General features: G+C 43.6%; 1 protein-coding gene across 3 annotated transcripts in view; it reads right to left on the minus strand.

Moving 5' to 3' along the window:
* Positions 1-943: 943 nt before the first annotated feature.
* The window catches only part of PFDN1 (prefoldin subunit 1), a 58,534-nt gene continuing 39,692 nt past the window's right edge, over positions 944-19,785 (minus strand). Inside the window, exon 4 of one of the 3 annotated variants that reach the window (XM_030572816.1) lies at positions 944-1,235. In XM_030572816.1, the coding sequence (XP_030428676.1) occupies positions 1,152-1,235 (84 nt within the window). In that variant the 3' untranslated portion in view covers positions 944-1,151. The other 2 variants (XM_030572819.1, XM_030572818.1) reach the window with 2 other exon arrangements.

Consider the following 19,785-nt stretch of genomic DNA (forward strand, 5'->3'; position numbering starts at 1 on the left):
GCTGTGCCGGCTGCCACAGTCCTGGCATCTAGATTTGTTTGTAAGCTCTTTGGGGAGAGGACCATCTTTTACTCCATTGCTAACGCGAAATGGGGCCCTGATTGGGGCTCTTAGACACAGCTGGAATCCAAACAACCACCCCAGCAAAGATTCTTACTGACCTCCCAGGCAGTGATCATTTTCCTAACAGCTACATACACAACAGAAACGGGGAAGTGACTTTAGAAGCAGTGAGGTTTAGAGATAGATTAAAGTTCAATCCATGCTCCCAACTCCTTTCCCCCTCCTCCAGTTAGGGAACGGAAAAGCCACGCTGCATGTGTCTGTGTATTTTCCTGCACATACTCGTCCCTCGAGCCAGCCACTTTTTTGCTGCTGTTTGCTTCTGCTTTAGTTTTGCCAAAGGAAACTCCAAGAGCTCTTTCAAAGCAGCATTAAAAAGAAAAACAGAAAGTCCTTTGTTGCTCTGCTGCTCCTAAGGAGACAGTGTGATGCTTTTACCACAGCAACCAGCAACCCACCAGCTTTTGACAGAAGACATGCCTTCCCCTTGAGCACTCTCACTGCGTGCCAGGTCCTTCTGATGGCAGTCGCCCTATTTATTGGAGTAAGCAGTAGGCTTGGGAGTAACCATTTGCTACACTGGGCCTTAAATCAGGTCTATGGGCCAGATTTTCCAGTGAGCTCAGGATACTGGGTGCACACTGGATGGTGCTGAACTCTTGAACATCCAGCCCGAAGTATCGTAACAGGAACTGCTGGGTGCTTTGGGAAATCTGGGCCTGATAGCGTTCTGGACTATTCAAATCTGGCCCACTCTGAGCAAAAAATATGATACCTGAAGCAGCATAAGATTTCCTCCACTGAAAAGCCAAAAGTATGAATGCAACTGGTATAAAATCCAAGCTAGTCTGCTAGACACAGGAGCTGGTTAACACAGCAGTCTTTTCAAGAAGAGTTTATTACAATATCCAAATACAGAAAGGGTGAGACACAACATCCAACACATTCAAACATAACTCCTCCCACCTGCAGGCGGCAGCAAACACAGCGGAAGGTCATCACATCTAGAAAACATCCCAGTTCTAGCTAATCGGAGTGGGCACCAGTGAAATGGACCGACTCGGCTGAGGCATGTGGGAGCCAAGCCCCTACTGTGCTCTTCGGGCCATCAACATTTCTCGGATGTTATCTTCAGCATCCTTTACACTCCGCTCCAGGTATGACTTCCTCTGCTGCAAGGTACAAAATCAGAACAGACTCAACAGCCATATCACCCCCACCCGCTGCTCTGTTTCAGAGCAGTAGCTGAATCTGTGCTTTCCTATGGCAAGTTATAGTGCTAGGAGTGAACCCTACAGAATGGAATCAACATTCATATCATCATACATAATGCGGGTGGGGGTGAGGGGGTCATTTTGGCTCCATGCAAATCACGAGTGATTTTTAATGAGTAAAGGTTCCAGAATACACTGGGGCTGTTGAGGGTTATTTCTTAATAGTTTTAATCTTTATTAGATATATTTTTGGCACTGTCATATTTACATGGAAAACGTGTATTTCATTCCTTTACAGACATCATAGTCACAATTGTCATTACATCAGTAACAAAGCACTGAGAAGAGATTGACAAGCTAACTGCAATAAAGTTAAAGAGATACATAAACTTAACATCCTGAGCATGAAACAAAGGAAAATAACAGGAAAAAAAAAAGTACCTCTGTATTACATTATAAAGTACCTCTGTATTTTGTATCTGTATTTATGTACTCACATCTAAAGAATCAACTGACAAAAAACCCACAAAGCTCATAAAATAATCTATTCACACTCGGGTAATACTGGAACATCTATAAAATCCTCTTCTGGCCCCATCAAATTTTCACAAACTGGATCACCTTTTATCCCCTTTCTTTGAGATGCATGTTCTAAAACTCCCTAGCAATCAGAAAAGAGACTTTTTAAAAAAATCATCCTGAATTAGGCTAAGCTTGGCAGGGAAATGTATCCCAGAAATAGGTATTCAGCCAGTAGCATTTTTTCCTCCTCGTCTGGGTAACCCTAGAGGACTGGAGTCACTTCTTTTGACTATTCTCTCCGAGTTTCCAACCAGAAGACACTACTGGCACGTCTCCAGCGGACTCCAGAGCCACAGAAAGCATTCTTGTCAGAGTGGACCAAGATCTAAGTACTAGAGGCAGAACTCTAGATCCAAATTCTCTTCATTCACCAGCACAAGGAAACTTCAGGGAGGCTCCCAAGGACCTTGACTTCCAGAGGAATGAACTATGATCTCTGAGGACACCGGTCAGTATTGTAACACTTTGGCAACTGTAAATTCTATTTTAAAACCCAACAGTGACAGGCATCAATAGCTGTCTTGGTCTCTGTTCAGAGCTGCTTCCCATGCTCTACCCATTCAGAATTAGGGGTCCACCTAGATGACAGGCAAAAAAAATGGCCTGTGAGCATCTTCAGTTCACTATATTGCCTCCGAAACAGATTGTAAGCTCTGCAGGGCAGAGGCTGCACCTACCTTTGTGTCTGTACAGAACCTAGCACACCAGGGCCCTGATCCTGATTACGGCCTCTCAGGACTACATTAAGAACATCTATACTGCAGGGGCAGCCCATGGACAGAGCTGACTGATAAGCCAGAGATTCCTCCATAATGGCCTGAGGAGCTCCAAGTCTAGTCGGTTTCCAAGGAAGACCTCAATACCAGCACTTCTGTGCTGTATGCATTTGGATTTATTATTACATGTAAATTCTAACAGCCAGGCCTCACCTCAGGAGTCTTTACTCTGGCAAGGAGCCCAATGAGGCCACCTGAGTAAGGGCTTGCAGGGTCAGCTCCACTAAATACAAGTGAAGGGCCAGTTCTGTAAGATGCCAAATCCCACTGCAGCCAATGGGAGTTGGAGCTCAGCACCTCATAGATTCATGCCCAAGGGACAACCCACAGCGTTGCAAAGTTTGGAGCTCCTGGCTAAAAGGAAAAAAAAAACCACTAAGCTGCAGGTCAATGGAGTGTATGCTTACACTGCAATGTAAACCTGTGCTTGAGCTGGCCTAGCCCCCCTTGCGTCAACACTGCAACTGCACTACCCCAGATGCAAAGCGAGGAAACAGAGGGGTTGTATCATATCTATTGCTGTCATGAAAGAACTGATTTATTTACTATGACACATAACTGATCGCTACCACCATCAGTCTGTCTTTATACACTCAATGGGATTCCAAACTTCCATTGGGAGGAAACCTAGCTAATAAACCTTTAGGTCTTGCTTCCGATGAGTAAAAGTACTAGGCACACTAATCCTGCCTGACACATCACTGAAGCATTCATACTCTGGGTGTTGATGGTAAGACACATTTCTTCAAATAACCCTCCACACTCCCCACTCAGGGCCTCTTCTCCACTGACAGAGTGTGGTCTCCTGCTGGCGTATGGCACAGCACTGGAGGTGGAGCTGAATGCCAAAGAGCCACTCCTTGCTCAGATCAGATCAACTCTAAGGTCCTGTGAGCTCAGGATTCAGGCAAGAGCTGCTTGGGGATGGCTGAACGCTCTTTAGCTGTGTTCCCACCCTATTAGGTGGGTCGCAAGATCCAGTCTCACAGCGTAGAGGGTCTGCCACCCGTCCCTACTCAGTCCCAAAGTGCCTTTGTTTCTCCCCAACACAAGGATGTCCTAGCATGGGTCAGTCCTCTGCACGAGGTCTGTGCTCTCACAGACAGGGCGACATTGGGCACCCAGTGGGCTCCAAGAAGCCTTCAAGTTGGCCATGCCAGCAGCAATGGAGCAGCAGAGGCAGCCTAGGACTCAGCAAAGAAGGATCCAGGCCAGGTGAAGGCCTCTGCTGCAGGTAAAGGGAGATGGAGAAGGCTGGGGAAAAGAGGGAGCCAAATATGACCCGAAACACCTCTATAATGTGCTATCACCAGCAGAGGAAGAAGTGAAGCACTAAAAGCTCAACCCAGAGAAGGTAACCTCACAGATCCCACCACTGGTGAGCAGCCCGCAGAACCAGGGCTCCAGCTGCCTCATTACATTCTGACCAAGGGCCAAGCTCTAAGGACGGGTGTGAAATAAACTATTGCTACATTTTCACTGCAAAGGGAAATCGAGGTGTCCTTTCCCCTCAGAACTGCAGGCTGGTTTCTGTTTAGGTAATCCAGGAGCAGTATCAGGAACCTCCTCATCCCCTAATTACTGGGGCCTAGATGGGAACTCAGTGTGACTCTCTGGTCTTGTCTTCGCTGGGAACAGCAGCAGAGCGTTACACGAGCTGATCTGAAAAACAGTTTGACTGGTCAGATCAGTTTTAAAAACCCACCTGATGAGTTTTGAATACAGTTTTAAGTCATGTTTAAGGCCTACTCTGCTGACATGGCCATATCTGATTGGACCTACTTGGTAGCAATAAGTGAATCATTAACTGTTAGCGTTATCAGAAACTCTACCGACCTCTTGTGACAACACACCCATTATTACGTGCTCCCCAGTGGTCCAGTCATATTTCATTTGCATGCTGATGTGCTTTTCATTGCCCTTGTTAACTGAGCACCAACTGATTTTTCTGTAGGTTGTACTAGAATGCGGTTGCAAGGGTTTAAAATTCATAGTCCGGTTCTGCACTTGCATTTCCTGCTACCTGCTGCCACCAGTTAAAGTGATACATTCCATCTGTAAATGTTTTTCTTCGCTGCTCTTTAAAAGGCCAGCACAGTTAATGAAAACCTCTAATATGAGGCGTTCCAGCCATATTGCACCCCACATGCACACACACATGTGGAAGTCACAGTCAATTTATGCATTTGTATTCATTAGAAAATCAGACAGACTCTTTGCCAAAGTCTCCTCTCCACCTGAGCATTTACTTTAGTTCTATAGTGTTTTTCACCTCAACACAGCTCCCTGGCGCCAAACCTGGCACTGACAGCACACTGGCACACCAGCATGCTCCCGCGGAGCCTCACTGACTTCAGAGCAATCTGAGGAAGCGCAGCAGGGCGCTTATGTGATACCAATTGTAGGACGAGGGCCTACACTTGGTAACCAAGTTCTCAGTACTGGAAATACAGCTGCTGTGTTCTACCTCAGCGATGGCTGCACAACATGGCTCAGTAATATTACCTAGCACAGCAGCAAAGGGAAAATACCCTATCCGATTGAAACTGCCAGTGGCTTTAGCATCAGCAGAATAGAATTTCCCAAAGAGGAAGGAGAATAACATTGTCCCTTTTTTAAAGAGACAAGAGGTCATGGGCTGGGATTCTACAGAAGGCTGAGGGGGGGTGGAGCCCCATTTCTGCTGAATTTCCATGGCCTAACTTCCTTAGACCCTTTTGAAAATCCCAACCCTGATTAGCCCAACTGATCAAGGCCTCAGTTTTACATCGCATGCAGAAGACAATGCTTTACCAGCACCAGTTACATCAGAATGCAGGTACAAACAGTTATGGGCATGTCTGCACTACACTGGCATAGTTTCAGCTACGCCACCGTAGCACCATAGCGTAGATGCTTCCTACATCAATGGAAGGGGTTTTTCCATCCATCCACCTCCCTGACCAGCAGTAGCTAGGTCAACATTAGAATTATCCTGTGTACCTAGCTGCCTCCATTCTGGGGGCAAGTTCGGCTTTACTAGGTTGATCTAAATGTTAAGTGTAGAGCAGGGCTCAGGGATTAAGGGATTAAGTAGCATGAAAAGATTGGGTTGCCAGCTGATGTCTATGTCTGGAACAGAGAGATGGTCCCTCTCAGAAAGGCTCTCCTCTGCCCCAGTCAGTGAGTGCAAATGACTCCTCACTTAGTGTACTATGTATAGATTTATCAGTCGGGACTCTGCTACCAACATAGTAGATCTTTGTAGTTTTACTGACACTTATTCAGCATAGACTACTGCAGGTAGTTTCTTAACTGCTCACTACCAAACTGCAACACTCAGCAATACCAGTAAATAAGCTTAAATCGTTTGTCACATAAGTGAATCATCCAGCACTCAAAATTACCAGGGATTCCAGTGCATCTCAGTTACCAGCACCTTACTGGGCTGAGTTTGCAAGGAAATGGTTTTCAGCGGTTTCAGAAATGAGTTTGTTTTTATGGCACTGATATTTACAGGACTTCCAAATATGGAGGAGTGACCTGATGTTACACTCCTCTGGCATGTGGTGTAGTCTGTTAATTATTGTCCAGCTGAGGAGCCGGAAGCAGAAGGCTGCCTTGAAGGCAGCTGAATACACATGTGAATAATTTAATGAGATCTGTAGTTCTAAGTCTTTGGGCAAAGGGCACATTTAATGTTTGATTTAAACAAAAAAAAAAAACCCAAAAAATCCAACTTGCTGATTCAGAGAGCGGGGCCAGAAGAGATGCCTATGAGGAGCCAACCTGAATGCGGCATTTTCAAGTATTGCTCACTATGCCACTCACACAGATCTTATCTAATCTGCTCCAGGTTTACAGAGCAGGAACTTTGATCACCACCCTAGTCATCTACTCTCTTGCTCAACTGCTCCCACTTCATCAATCCATTTCCCCTACACTAGCATTTGGCGGGAATCTTCCACCATGGCACTATCACCAGTGCTATTTAGAGCAGGTCTAGACCAAATGGTGGTAGAAACATCTTGTCTATACTAGAGCTCTCACCATGGCTACCACCAGCGGGAAATTCCCCAAGATGCCAATGTTCATTATTTTACCTTCAGAGATTGAATAACTACAGCACCTTCCTCCATTTATAGTGCTACTTGGAAGGTATTTATGGATTGATCATGTCCACCCATTTGCACACACTCTTATTTCCCTACTACATACTGTTACAGATTGGGTTAAAACCTCTTACACTGATTAATTAGCAGACACCTTTCTTTCAGTTTAAATGTAAGAAACAACTGCAGTCTCCAAGACAAATGAAGTTTGCTCAGGAATTCTAACTACCCAGAAGAAGAGGTTTTCATTGGGTATTGTCTTGGGGGAAGAGACAGATACAGCACAACAAGGAGGGAGACATGACAGAGACACTGACAGAGCAGGAAAGAAAGCCACATGGACACCACCTGGAAGCAAGGTCTGTAGCCCTGGGAGCAGCCTAGTGAGAAGTTTTTGGGTCAGAGTACTGGCCAAAAGAGTTTGGGGCTGTAAGTAAGGAAGCTGTCTCTTGTTTTGGAGTCCTCTTGTGTTTGGAGAAGCAGGACTTTGTACATTCCTTGTAAATTAACAAGACTGCATCAAAGAAAATACCTGACTCCAATGTCAATTTCTCCTCCCCACAGTAACAGAAGGGAAATAAGGGAGTCTGCCACAGGGCCCTAAACTTTGACTTGCTGCCCTTTAGTTGACATTTTGCTCTATAGTTGCTCCTCCAGTGCCATACCCTTCCATCCTTGTTCTAAGTGACCTTTCTTTGCCTTTTCCTCCTAATTCTTCTACTACCGGTCATAATCTGGGTGGGATTTCACTAGGGCTCTCTCGAGTAAAACTGGTACCTCCCATGTGATCAAAGATGCAGCCAAAAATAATACTGGCAGTTTACACATCCTTGTCATACAGAGAGTTCACATTAACTTCTCTGGCATCAAGATCTGGCTTCCCTTCTAAAGTGCACAGGCCACAAATTGAATTCACATTGGACACTGAGCAGCCATCAGATTGTAAACGCCACAATTTACCTAGGCCACATTTAAACCAGTGATTTAGTGGAAGAAAAGGAATTAGTCAGTCTTCCTCCATGCCTTTCCCTGATAGGAGGGTGTAACAGTCCTGAGCTTCAGTTATTGGGAACATGAACTTGACTCTTCCTCCTTGTTTTGAGGTTATGCAAGTCAGGCTGTGTCCCACAAATGATAACTCTCTCCTGGTACTTACAGTTCATTTAAGAGGCTGCTTTGGTGCTCTGGTTTGTGTCTTGTCAACAGTACAATAAGAAGGCTGTTTTAAATACCTACCATCACCCCCTAACCTCATGTGTCTACTCCTAAGAGGTGACCTTGTGTTTCAAACCCCTATTCGGGTAGCATGCTGCCACCTTGTTTTCTGAGCTAAGCAATCCTATTTGGTTTCATCATCACCTGCGGAACTGTATTCTATTTAATGCAGAAGTTGCTACAGCTGATACTCCCTCAAGAGGGCAAGAGCTGTGATTAGCACAGACTCTCTCTTTGGCAATCCAGGAATGAATTTCCTGTGTGGTTCAGGTAAATTGGAGTTCAGTGCACTGGATACTCCTACCTTAAGTTTTTATGACACAATCTCCTAATAAGAATCATTGAACTGGTGCCATTCTGAAATAGATATGCAGCATGACACATCAAAGCAATAAATTCCTAACAGGTTAAAGAGGTAGCATGCAAGCATTCCACACAGAGGGAAAAAAACTGACTCAGACCCCTCATTGACTAGTTTTAGAAGACTAAAGCAATATATTTCCTACAGCCTTGTGGCTTAGATACTGGCCCTACATTGAGAGAAACTAGGATGGTTTTTGGCTGGATTTTGCATAACTATGGAGAATCCCAATTTCTGTTCTCAGGAGAGGATGTGCTACTGACATGTCTGCTGGGCACCCAACTATTGTGGCACATATTCTTCTTCCATTAAAAAGCCAGTATTACACTCTGCTCTCCAGGATGAATCATGCTGTGAAAGGCAGAATTCTAGATTATGCATATGATTTAAAGATAGTCTTTTATCAAATAATTGTTTATAATTTATTTTTCACCATTTTTGATGTTTCCATTGTGCTTCTCTCTCTGTTTGACAATGAAAACCCAGAGTAGCCAGCTTCAACCTCTGGTTCTCATGCCTTAGCACAATATTTCAATCTGTGGGCCGCAAATACTGAAAGGGAACGTTTGAATCCAAACAAAAAGCTCTTAATAGAAATTTAAAAGTCAGTCATGGAAACGTTCTGCCTAATGTTAGGCTTTGTAAACCCTTGTCCATACAAACCCTAAATGATGGGTCTGAAGCAAGCTGGCAGCTTCCTTTCCTGAGGATGCTCTTCCCCCAATACCTTTTCCCAAGCATTATATCACATTCTGGAGCATCAGCCTGCTGGTTGCCAGTGTTTTATTCTCACAATCAGAAGCCTTTCCTTGAGGAAGTCTCTGAAGTCTTTGGACATGACACAATGCCTCAAATAGCACCCCTGATGTAACTCATCTTGTGACATGGTCTCTATAAACTTTTTGGCCAAGAGTTTCTGTATCTCTAAAGTTAACATGTGTCATTTTTTACATTCCTCAGGGTCTGTGTGGGAATACTCTTTGGGAAAGTGATCAGATCCCGAGATATAGTTGGGTATACACAATCGTCTGGAGAAACATTTTCCCCAATCCTACAGGCTTCGGCCAACATCAGGATGGTTGAAATTGTCCACAAAGCGCAGGCTGGAGGGAAGGAGATTTTGCTGTCTTCAAAAAGATCAGTAACAAAATCTAAAATTTTTGTCAAAGACAAACCCATAGTCTTTGAAAAGGACATAAGAATGGCCCTACTGGGTCAGACCAAAGGTCCATCAAGCCCAGTATCCTATCTTCTGACAGTGGCGAGTGCCAGGTGCCCCAGAGGGAATGAACAGAACAGGTAATCATCAAGTGACCCATCCCATCACTCATTCCCAGCTTCTGGCAAACAGAGGCTAGGGACACCATTCCTGCCTATTCTAACTGATAGCCATTGATGGACCTATCCTCCATGAATTTATTTAGCGTTTTTTTTAACCTTGTAATGGTCTTGGCCTTCACAACAGTCTCTGTCAAGGAGTTCCACAGGTTGACTGCGCTGTGTGAAGAAATACTTCCTTTTATTTATTTGTTTTAAACCTGCTGCCCATTAATTTTATTTGGTGACCCCCTAGTTCCTGTGTTATGAGAAATAGTAAACAACACTTCCTTATTGATTTTCTCTACACCAGTCATGATTTTATAGACCTCAGTCATATCTCCCCTTAACCATTTCTTTTCCAGGTCTGAAGTACTCTGTCATTTTGTCACTTACTTGGCCACAGTGAAATCTAATTAGCCAAACAGATTAGCCCATCTGATGCTAGACTGGGCATTTGCTGCTACAGGTATGTCTTGGGGAAATTCAGAACATAGCAATCAGTGGGCTCTTTTCTGAGCAGCTGCATGAGCATACACCATTTCCCGTAGTTTAATGAGCCCTGGGCCATCTCACATTGACTAGAACCTCAGGGATACTCTAAGATTTATACCTTACTGCAACTGATGAACAGTCTGACTTGTTCACAATGAGTCTTCCCAAGCAGGAGATTAATTTCAGGAAATTTTGCTAGAGTCTGCTCAAGGCAGAACACTAAACAGAAGAATCCAACTGGATCCACCCACTTTGCAGGAAAGTATCAGACACCGTCCATGGCTAGACAGTGGCAACACACAATACCAGTACTATAAGAGGAATTACTATGAAACATAAATGATGCCTGTCGATAGGCACTGCCCCTATATTTAGAAACCTACTGCACACAACTATTGTTTCATCTGAACTACAAAATTTAATTAGAGGTGTTTGAGGGTGTAGATGAAGCCTTCCTCAGCTGTATGACAACTATTCCACTGAACTTCTGCACTAAAACCTGACATGAATGACAACCTAAGAAAACTGACCTGTGCAGTGTCAATGTGTGGCTGCAGAAATGCACTCCCGCTGGACTCAGCAGATCGATTACTAGCTAAACTAAACCTCTTAGCAAAACTCAGCCTGTAGGCTGGGATTTTCAAAAGCCCTCAACATTGACCTAGATCTGCTCCTGCTAACTACTGAGCAGAGAGTTAGGTCAAATGCTGAGTGCTTCTGAAAATCCCACCTTGTCATTTGAATTTTTGCTTGAATATTTTCTATGCAAAAGTCCTTTACAAAACAGAGTCCTGAAAAATGTAGTAAGTTCCTCAGTTGCACACTTTAAATCCTAATATATTATTACTGTTAAAGCCAGTAATGCAATCAAAACACTTCCTGTCAGAAAGACCTTTTTAGAGAAAAGTTTTTCTGCAAAGATTTGTATTGTACTTTTCCTGCTTTTCAGTTCTGCCTTCACATTCAATGTCAAATGAAATCTTTTTTAATAATTATTTTCTAAGATTTCAACGCCCAACTGTTTTAAAAAAATCAGAGGCTGATAAGAAATATCCATTCTTCCTAACTCAGACCCTGCTGAACTTCTGTTTGCCTTACAGATATAGAATGAGAAGTGGCCAGACAGTCACACTGTTACTTAGCACTGATCTACCATAAAAAGTTACTTCGGCATAACTACGTCTCTCAGGGGTGTGACAAATCCATACCACTGAAAGATGTAGCTATGCTGACCTGACCCCGGTACAGACTGTGGTAGGTCAATGGCCAGACTTCTTCCACTTAGTTACCACCTCTTGGGGAAGTGGATTAACTACAGTAACAGGAGAACCCTTCCTCTCATTGCAGTGAGTGTCTACAGTAAAGCACTACAGCAGCACTACTGTAGCATTTTAAGAATAGACTAACAATTCATTCATAAGTTCAGGCATAGTAAAGAGTGAGAGAGGGAAGGCATGTGCCAAGAGGCAGTTATGGCAACACCCTCGGATTCCTGAGAACTGAGGTGTGGTTTAACAATGCTGACTCAAAGCTTGGCCAGTTCTGGGCACAGGTAAGGGTTCTAGACAATATAAACAATTATTTCCTGTTCCCACCTGGGGCGTAGGTGGTGGTAGTGGAAACAGATTAGCACCGCAATAAACTGCATAGAGTAAGGGGCAATGAGGAGTGGCTGGATGGGCCACAGTGACAAAGAGGTGAGTGCAGAGATATTAGTCCCATGAGTAAGGATTACCTGTGTGAGTAATGCTATGCCAGGGAGAGCCCTGAGGAAGTTCTGGCCATTGCCTTGGATAGCGTTTCACTATAAATTCCAAGCTCTCCTTTTAATGTGTTAATACTCTGTTTCCAAATTACAAGAATGATTTGGTAACTCAATTTATTCATAAAAATAGGTCCAGTCCTATCAGAGGAAACGGTAGTTGCTCCCCAGGTATTACCATTTCCTCTAAGGAGATCCTGCGAAGCTAAAAATCATATTTTAAAAAAGTGACCAACATTTTCAAACCTGGGTACCTAAAGTTAGGCTCCTAACTCCATACATAGATATCTAATTAGAAGCAGACTTTTTTGTTTCTAGCCTATTTCACATTCTAGTTCTTTGCTAGAACTGAAGGCTGGTAGGTGCAGAGGTAGGTGATCATTTTTAAAAGCTTTTTCCATTGCAATTTTTAAAGAATGATAGAAACATTTCAATTATAAAGTATATTTTTCACAAAAATCTAAATTCTAGGACAAATTTGACCAGAGACCATCCCTTCAATAAACTAATCGGAATATTTTTAAATTAATTTATCAACACCGATGTCAATCATTTTCCTAATTTCAAATCTACTACATGTTTATACACCTAAAAAAACAACAACAGGAAAAACATCAAAGGTCCTAAAGACAAAACACAACAGTAAAAATACAAAATGAGGTGGAATTTCAAACTTCTGACTGCATGAAACTTTAGCCCCTGCTGGCCAACCTACGTGTTTATTTTGTACCATTTACAGCTCAGCTGAAGGCTGGTTGAGTGAATTAGTAATATGATAATAATCAAGTAGCTATCTGCACAACTTGCAGGCCTTACAAAAATCACTATTATGAAGATTTATTCCAAATTAAAGGCCTAACCCTGCAAAGACATACACACAAGTCATTGTATACGTATTGGTTGTCCCACTGAATTCACAATGGCCAAAAACATTTAAAATGTATATAATAGCTGAAATTTTAAATCTAGATCTCACGACCTCCCAGGGCTAAGCCAGTGCCAGATCCGATTAGAAAGCTGGAAATCTCCTCTTTTAAATGATCTAATTCTCCTTTTTCTATTCCCTAGGTTTAAGGTCTAATACTTTGCAGCCTGTTACTTGCATACGACTTACTATAAGCCATACTTTGCTGGCAATTTTAAAAGCCCAGACACACTTTTCACCTGTGATCTGTGTTGCAGGCCAGAAGTGATCTAATGCATCAACTCCATCACAGCAGGGCATAGAAACTGACCTCCTGGCTGCATCATAATTACTATAGAGCAGCTGACTCCCTTTCAATTGCAAGGCCGATCATACAGTAAAACTGCTGATCATTACATGGATCACAGGTAAAGCCACCTCTACCTCACTTGTCATGCTCCTGCTGTTACCTGGACAGAGTGAAAAACTGGAGTACATACGCAGTAAAGAAATTAGTGCAGTACACCTCTACCCCCAATATAACTGTTAAGATAAGTTCCTGTCTGCATCCTAAAAGACTTGCCCATACCGGTATTGCCCTGGCCTCTTCCTTTGTCAGTCAGTGTTAAAGGCATTCTGAACTATATGCATTTCCTCACCTTTTGGGGGCAAAGCCAGACTTTCAGGCACCTGCTCCCCTACTTGGTGTAAACTTTGCTTGTACCAATCAGAAACGAACACACACAATTTTTTGGGCCCCGTCCCCTATGACACTTCTATGATGTCATAGTGGGTATTTTAGGCTGGTCTGCCATGTGCAGGCAGAAGAGGAGAAAGAAAAACGAATCCTGTGTACCTTGTGCACACCCGTAACCGAGCCTGATCACCTCGAAGCCTCTCTCAGCTCACGTGTTTTAAGCAGAGTTTCTACGTTTGCCGGTCATTATGAGTTGGTTTGTATTCGTAAGTATTGGTTATTACTAAATGCTGCATCCGTGTTTATAAATATTGTTTACTGCATCTTTGTTTATAAATATTGTTTAATAGTAAATACTTTAGCCATTGTATGTTTTAAGTTCCATTAACCCTATTAGCTAATCAAACGCTGCTCCCCTACCCCTTGTAACTATCCCCAATAAAACTTTTAATTAATTAATTTTAGTTGCGTGCGTGCCTGCAGTTTGCATCGTGACCCAGACCCTCCTTGCATCCCTTACCTATACAGTCTATTGCCACATGCAGCCTGGTAAATAACAGGTCTGCATTTTTCTTTCGCCCCTAAAAGTACGTGGCAATCTACAATAATGCGACCCGATATAACACAAGTTCGGATATAACTCGGTAAAGCAGCGCTCCAGGGGGACCGGGCTGCACCCCCCCGGCGGATCAAAGCAAGTTCAATATAACGCAGTTTCAGCTATAATGCGGTAAGATATTTTGGCTCCTGAGGTGTATGAACTTTGTCCCGTCTCTCACAGCACTAACTGACATTAATCCAAATTTGTAAAGCAGCAACCAAATGACAGAAATGCTCTGTAAAAAGGATGGTTTTGTTCTCTCTTTGTTCTTTTGATCATTCTAGTTTCAGGGTACTCCATATCCTCCAGCTGGCTACAAAATGGTTTTTTTAAGCCAAAAAAGCAGCGAGCGACAGCAGGTTTGGCGTTGTTGTGGCTATGGTTTTTTGTTCTGCTTGGAGGCTTTTTTGGAGAGGCTCCATTTTTAAATGGACGACTAGAATGTGGATGCCCTTTCCCTACTTTAAAGATCCTAATCTACGTGCTAGACTAAACTTCAGCTACTTTCTTCCTGAAAACCAGCAACTATATACAGGGTAGATTCACGCCAGCAGCTCTCTCTACATGTCCAATGGGCTGCCCTTCAAAAGGAGATCCTGCAGCAGTGGAGGCTTAGTAGGTGGCACCAGGGAGTAGTGGGTGAACAGCCACAGGTTGTTACCACTGGGGAAAAACTTCTTTATATAACTGCACCCATCCCCAAAGGAAGCAGAGAAACGAGAGAACAGGTTGAAGGGCTTTCACTCCCCATATGCACAGAATTACAAATAAAGTAGGGCTGTTGATTAATCGCAGTTAACTCATGCGATTAACTCAAAAAAATTAATTGTGATTAATTACACTGTTAAAAAATAGAATGAATACCAACTGAAATTTATTAAATATTTTGGATTTTTTCTACATTTTCAAATATACTGATTTCAATTACAACACAGAATAAAGTGTACAGTGCTCACTTATTTTTTATTACAAATATCTGCACTGTAAAAATGATAAAAGAAACAGTGTTTTTCAATTCCTCATACAAGTACTGAAGTGCAATCGCTATCCTGAAAGTGCAACATACAAATGCAGTTTTTTTTGTTATGTAACTACACTGGAAAACACAGAATAGCAGGGTTGGAAGGGACCTCAGGAGGTCAACTAGTCCAACCCCCTGCTGAAAGCAGGACCAATTCCCAACTAAATCATCCTAGCCATACCTTTGTCAAGCCTGACCTTAAAAACATGTAAGGAAGGAGATTCCACCACCTCCCTAGGTAACCCATTCCAGTGCTTCACCACCCTCCTAGTGAAAAAGTTTTTCCTAATAGCCAACCTAAACCTCCCCCACTGCAACTTGAGACCATTACTCCTTGTTCTGTCATCTGCTACCACTGAGAACAGTCTAGATCCATCCTCTTTGGAACCCCCTGTCAGATAGTTGAAAGCAGCTATCAATTCCCCCCTCATTCTTCTCTTCTGCAGACTAAACAATCTCAGTTCCCTCAGCCTCTCCTCATAAGTCCTGTGTTCCGGCCCCCTAATCATTTTTGTTGCCCTTCGCTGGATACTTTCCAATTTTTCCACATCCTTCTTGTAGTGTGCGGATCAAAACTGGACACAGTACTCCAGATGAGGCCTCACCAATGTCAAATATAGAGGGGAATGATCTCGTCCCTCAATCTGCTAGCAATGCCCCTACTTATACAGCCTAAAACACCATTAGCTTTCTTGGCAACAAGGGCACACTGTTGACTCATATCCAGCTTCTCGTCCACTGTAACCTCTAGGTCCTTTCTGCAGAACTGGTGCCTAGCCATTCAGTCCCTAGTCTGCAGCACTGCAGGGGATTCTTCTGTCCTAAGTGCAGGACTCTGCACTTTTCCTTGTTGAACCTTATCAGGTTTCTTTTGGCCCAATCCTCTAATTTGTCTAGGTCCCTCTGTATCCTATCCCTACCCTCCAGCATATCTACCACTCCTCCCAGTTTAGTGTTATCTGCAAACTTGCTGAGAATGCAGTCCACGCCATCCTCCAGATCATTAATGAAGATATTGAACCAAAACCGGCCCCAGAACTGATCCTTGGGGCACTCTGCTTGATACTGACTGCCAACTAGACACGGACATTGTAAAACTTTAGAGCCTACAAGTCCACTCAGTCCTACTTCTTGTTCAGCCATTCATTAAGAGAAACAAGTTTGTTTACATTTACAGGAGATAATGCTGCCTGCTTCTTCATTAGAATGTCACTTAAAAGTGAGAACAGGCGTTGACATGGCATTGCTGTAGCCGGCACTGCAAGATATTTACATGCCAGATGCGCTAAAGATTGATATGCCTCTTCATGCTTCGACCATCGTTCCAGAGGACATGCTTCCACGCTGATGACACTCGTTAAAAAAAATAATGCGTTAATTAAATTTGTGACCGAACTCCTTGGAGGAGAACTGTATGTCTCCTGCTCTGTTCTAACCGCATTCTGCCATATATTTCATGTTATAGCAGGCTCGGATGATGACCCAGCATGTTGTTCATTTTAAGAACACTTTCACTGCAAATTTGACAAAATGCAAAGAAGATACCAATGTGAAATTTCTAAAGATAGCTACAGCACTCGACCCAAAATTTTAAGAATTCGAAGCGCTTTCCAAAATCTGAGAGGGATGAGATGGGAAGCGTGCTTTCAGAAGTCTTAAAAGAGCAACACTCTGATGTGGAAACTACAGAACCCAAACACCAAAAAAGAAAATCAACGTGCTGGTGGCATTTGACTTAGATGATGAAAATGAACATGCATCAGTCCACACAGCTTTGGATTGTTATCGAGCAGAACCCGTTATCAGCATGGACGCATGTTCTCTGGAATGGTGGTTGAAGCATCAAGGAACATATGGATCTTTAGCGCATCTGGTATGTAAATATCTTGCGAAGTCGACTACAACAGTGCCGTACAAATGCCTGTTCTCACTTTCAGGTGACATCATAAACAAGAAGCAGGCAGCATTATCTGCTACAGGAATGTAAACAAACTTGTTTGTATGACCGATTGGCTGAACAAGAAGTAAGACTGAATGGACTTGAAGGCTCTAAAGTTTTACATTATTTTGGTTTTGAATACAGCACTCGACCTAAATTTTTTGTACCTAATCCTATATTTGTAAGTTTAACTTTCATGATAAAGAGACTGCACTACAGTACGTGTATTAGGTGAACTAAAAAAACCTATTTTCTATTAGTTTTTACAGTTCAAATATTTGTAATAAAAAATAAATATAAAGTGAGCACTGTTCACTTTGTATTCTGTGTTGTAATTGAAATCAATATATTTGAAAATGTAGAAAACATCGAACAATATTTAAATAAATGGTATTCTATTATTGTTTAACATGGCAATAAATATTTTCCTTCACTTGACAGCCCTAGAATAAAGCCATGAAAGCGAAGGAGCCAGTATGGTGCAATCTTCTTCCCATCCATGCAGCAGATGACTAATGGGTTTTGGGTCTTCCCTCCAGTAGCTGCCATGCACAATATGAACAGATGTAGGGAGTAAACCCTAAACGGGGTGAGCAGAGATTAGATAAAAAGACAGGGAGATCATATCTGTGCATTCGGCAATCTTTCTGTCCATGCCCAGCAGTACTTCAGATGTGCTTCAAGACACTTTCGTATGGAAGAATTTTAAAAGGTCTCATGGGTGGACAGAATTCTGTTACCAATTTTTCTAATAAACTTCAAAGTGGAGCCTCCACAGGATAGAAGCCTGCAACCATGTTGGTAACAGCAACTGAGGGCTTGTCTACATCACAAAGTTGCAGCGCTGGTGAGGGGGTTACAGCGCTGCAACTTAGAAGGTGTACAAATCTGCAGGGCATCACCAGCGCTGCAACTCCCTGTTTGCAGCGCTGGCCGTACTCCCGTTTTGTCTCGGGTGTAGAGGATCCAGCGCTGGTAATCAAGTGTAGACACTTACCAGCGCTTTTCTTGACCTCCGTGGAATAAGCAGGTATCGCAGCATACCTGAGGAAGCCTCTCTGGTAATCAAGCAGGTCTCCTTCCCCGGTTTGCTCTCGCGTTCCCCGAACCCCCGTGCAAGCAGGTCTCCTTCCCTGCGGTTTGCAGGGGGGTTCGGGGAACGCGAGAGCAAACCGCGGGGAAGCAGGTCTCCTTCCCCGGTTTGCTCTCGCGTTCCCCGAACCCCCGTGCAAGCAGGTCTCCTTCCCCGGTTTGCTCTCGCGTTCCCCGAACCCCCGTGCAAGCAGGTCTCCTTCCCTGCGGTTTGCAGGGGGGTTCGGGGAACGCGAGAGCAAACCGCGGGGAAGCAGGTTTCCTTCCCCGGTTTGCTCTCGTGTTCCCCAAACCCCCCTTGAAGCCGCCCAACAGCGCTGCAGTGTGGCCACATCTAACACCACTTGCAGCGCTGGTTGCTGTAAGTGTGGCCACTCTGCAGCGCTGGCCCTATACAGCTGTACTAATACAGCTGTAACAACCAGCGCTGCAAAATTGTAGATGTAGACATACCCTGAGAGTTAGCAACACGTGTTGATGTAAAGAGCTCAGAGCAAGCCCTATTGCCAAACACATACCCTGTTGGCTGCACGAACTCTGTGCCGAGAGCATTGGAACTGCCATCACAGGCATATGGAACAAGTTACGCAGAGCTTTCACCATCTCCAACTTCCTGAACCCTCCAGGCATTTGACCATTCAGATACAATGCAGATAACTCCAAATATCACACAAGGCCATTAAAGCCAAAGTAACACAGCTTTGATTCCCAAGCCTAGTAGGAGAGGGTAGCTCCCTTAAGGGCCAAACTTCATCAAGCCATGGAGAGGCTCAGCTGAGAATCTTAACTTGGGGGGCCAGAATTCTGCCCTGGAGCCTTCCACACCGCCATCATAAACAGGAGACTTTGGGAAAGTCTAGAAACAATACAAGATTCTCCCAAAGAGTTCAAACAGCCAAATCTTGTATGCAGCAATGCCATAAACTGGCACAGCCCTGCCTATATGATGGACATATTACAAACTGATGGCAGCACTAGTTCTGCTCCATTAGCATTAACAACCCTGGAGGACACGATACTCAAAATACCAGCAGCTCCACTACACCAGAGCTCCCAATCTTGCTCAAACTATAACTGAACTGGTGTTAGCAATGGTGGGAAACATTTGCAAGATGTCTATAATGCAGCTGGGGCCATAAAGTCAAGAAGACAAAGCTTAAGCAGACCAGCACTTACAGGCACACTTGAAGCAGTTCTTAAAAATGACAGCCTGCTTCTATGCTAAAAGAGAAAAACCACACAACCAAAATAAGATCCATCTAGATTAAAACACAGAGAGGGCAATTCTTGAGAGGATTCCCCTGACAGAAGAAAAACAGGGCCACTCATTCTCTCTCGTTTATTTGACAAAGTCCACACACTCCAGACCACTGGCCTACTCCATGAATCCACAATGGGATAAGCAGTTTGTCAGTGGTAATTCATGGGATTAAGTGTGGTCCAGCTCAGTAATAACGTAACACTGTTACCTTCTGGTGGCTGTTTAGTGGCCTGTAAAATGAACCGAGGGTTCACACTAGTTTCTAGGCTTTCGACATAATTAAACTACACTCACAATTGGCACCCATGTTGACAATCTCAGTATGAAAATCAAGGGACTGCCTAAAGCATGGAAACTGGGCTCCCTTCTCACTTCTGGAGGTGGTTCCTCAAGA

The sequence above is a fragment of the Gopherus evgoodei genome, chromosome 8 (assembly GCF_007399415.2).
Source record: "Gopherus evgoodei ecotype Sinaloan lineage chromosome 8, rGopEvg1_v1.p, whole genome shotgun sequence".
Taxonomy (NCBI): Eukaryota; Metazoa; Chordata; order Testudines; family Testudinidae; genus Gopherus; species Gopherus evgoodei.